Source organism: Geospiza fortis, unplaced genomic scaffold (assembly GCF_000277835.1).
Source record: "Geospiza fortis unplaced genomic scaffold, GeoFor_1.0 scaffold115, whole genome shotgun sequence".
Classification (NCBI taxonomy): domain Eukaryota; kingdom Metazoa; phylum Chordata; class Aves; order Passeriformes; family Thraupidae; genus Geospiza; species Geospiza fortis.
In genome coordinates, this window is record NW_005054499.1 from 618,119 (window position 1) to 619,347 (window position 1,229).

General features: G+C 51.7%; 1 protein-coding gene across 2 annotated transcripts in view; it reads left to right on the forward strand.

The window, feature by feature from the left end:
• The window catches only part of EYA3 (EYA transcriptional coactivator and phosphatase 3), a 36,130-nt gene that overhangs the window by 26,719 nt on the left and 8,182 nt on the right, over positions 1-1,229 (forward strand). For both annotated transcript variants that reach the window (XM_031063357.1, XM_005428693.3), the window contains 2 exons: positions 14-197; positions 957-1,096. In XM_031063357.1, the coding sequence (XP_030919217.1) occupies positions 14-197; positions 957-1,096 (324 nt within the window). The remainder of the gene's footprint in view (positions 1-13; positions 198-956; positions 1,097-1,229) is intronic.

The window sequence follows — 1,229 nt, forward strand, 5'->3', positions numbered from 1 at the left end:
TCTTTCCCAACAGGAATATCCTACCTACACCATCCTTGGCCAGAGCCAGTACCAGACCTGCTACCCAAGCTCAGGCTTTGGAGTGGTGCCACCAGCAGACAGCAGCACGGAGAGCCTGGCGCTGGCCACCACCACGTTCCCAGAGGAGAAACCAAATGCCCTGGTGCCAGCTCGGGCAGTGCAGAGACCTTCCTCTGGTGAGGCTGGGGCTGTGGGATCCCTCTGCTGAACAGTGCAGGGGGCAGCTGTGGGGAAACATCTCCAGAGGGTACCTGCAGCATCTTGTCGTGCTGGGCCCAGTGGGACACTTGCCTTCCTTGGCAGAACCTTCCTGAGACCTCCTGGTGTGCAGAGTGTTATGGTGGGTCAGCCAAACTGAGGTATCAGAAACCTTCTAGTGCTGCCATTTCAGGACTCCTAGCACTGCTCTGTGTGCCCCAGGGAGAGGGAGTGCTCTGAACACCTGGCTGCAGGAAAGATGCAGGAGGTGATGTCCTCTTTCTCTAGGGAGGGTGTTTTTAGCAGTAGCAGAACAGGCTCCATCCCATCTCCCTGTCAGTCATGGCCATGCTGCTTGGTCATGGTCAAGGCTGTGTCTCCAGGGCCAACATCATCACTGTTACTCTTTTATATTCATCTGTCTATTAAATAAAATAGACATAGTTGAGTAATAGAGTGGTTCCAGGGTAGTGAAATGACTGCTCTGCTCTAGCTTTGCTCTGCAGGCAGTAGCTCTTGCAACAGCTCAGTTCTGGGGACTAAATTGAGGAGACAGCTGTTCTGAAATGATGGGATGAAGAAATCATGGTTTATGTTCTAATCAGGGTTCAACTGCTACTGCATCCACATAGTAAAATTACATCTTAGCTTTTGCTAAGGTGGTTTGTGGCCAGTGCTGTATCGGTGTTAGTTTTGAGACACGAGGGGATGAGAGCTGTGTGATTTCTTTCTTCCAGGAGATGCATCCACAAGTCCTTTGCTACCAAGAGCAACAGCAAGTAAAGAGTTAGATGAGCAAGCAAGAAAAAACATCCCTGGAAAGAACAGAGGGAAGAGGAAAGCAGATACCTCCTCCTCCCAGGACAGTGAACTGGAGGTAAATAGTCCCCAGCACTGGGGCTGTGGCTTTGTCTGCCTGAGCCACGAGAGCCTCCAGGGCTGAAGATCCTGTACCTAGACAGTGAGATCCTGTACTGTGATCTGTCCCGGCACTACCACATCCACCCAGG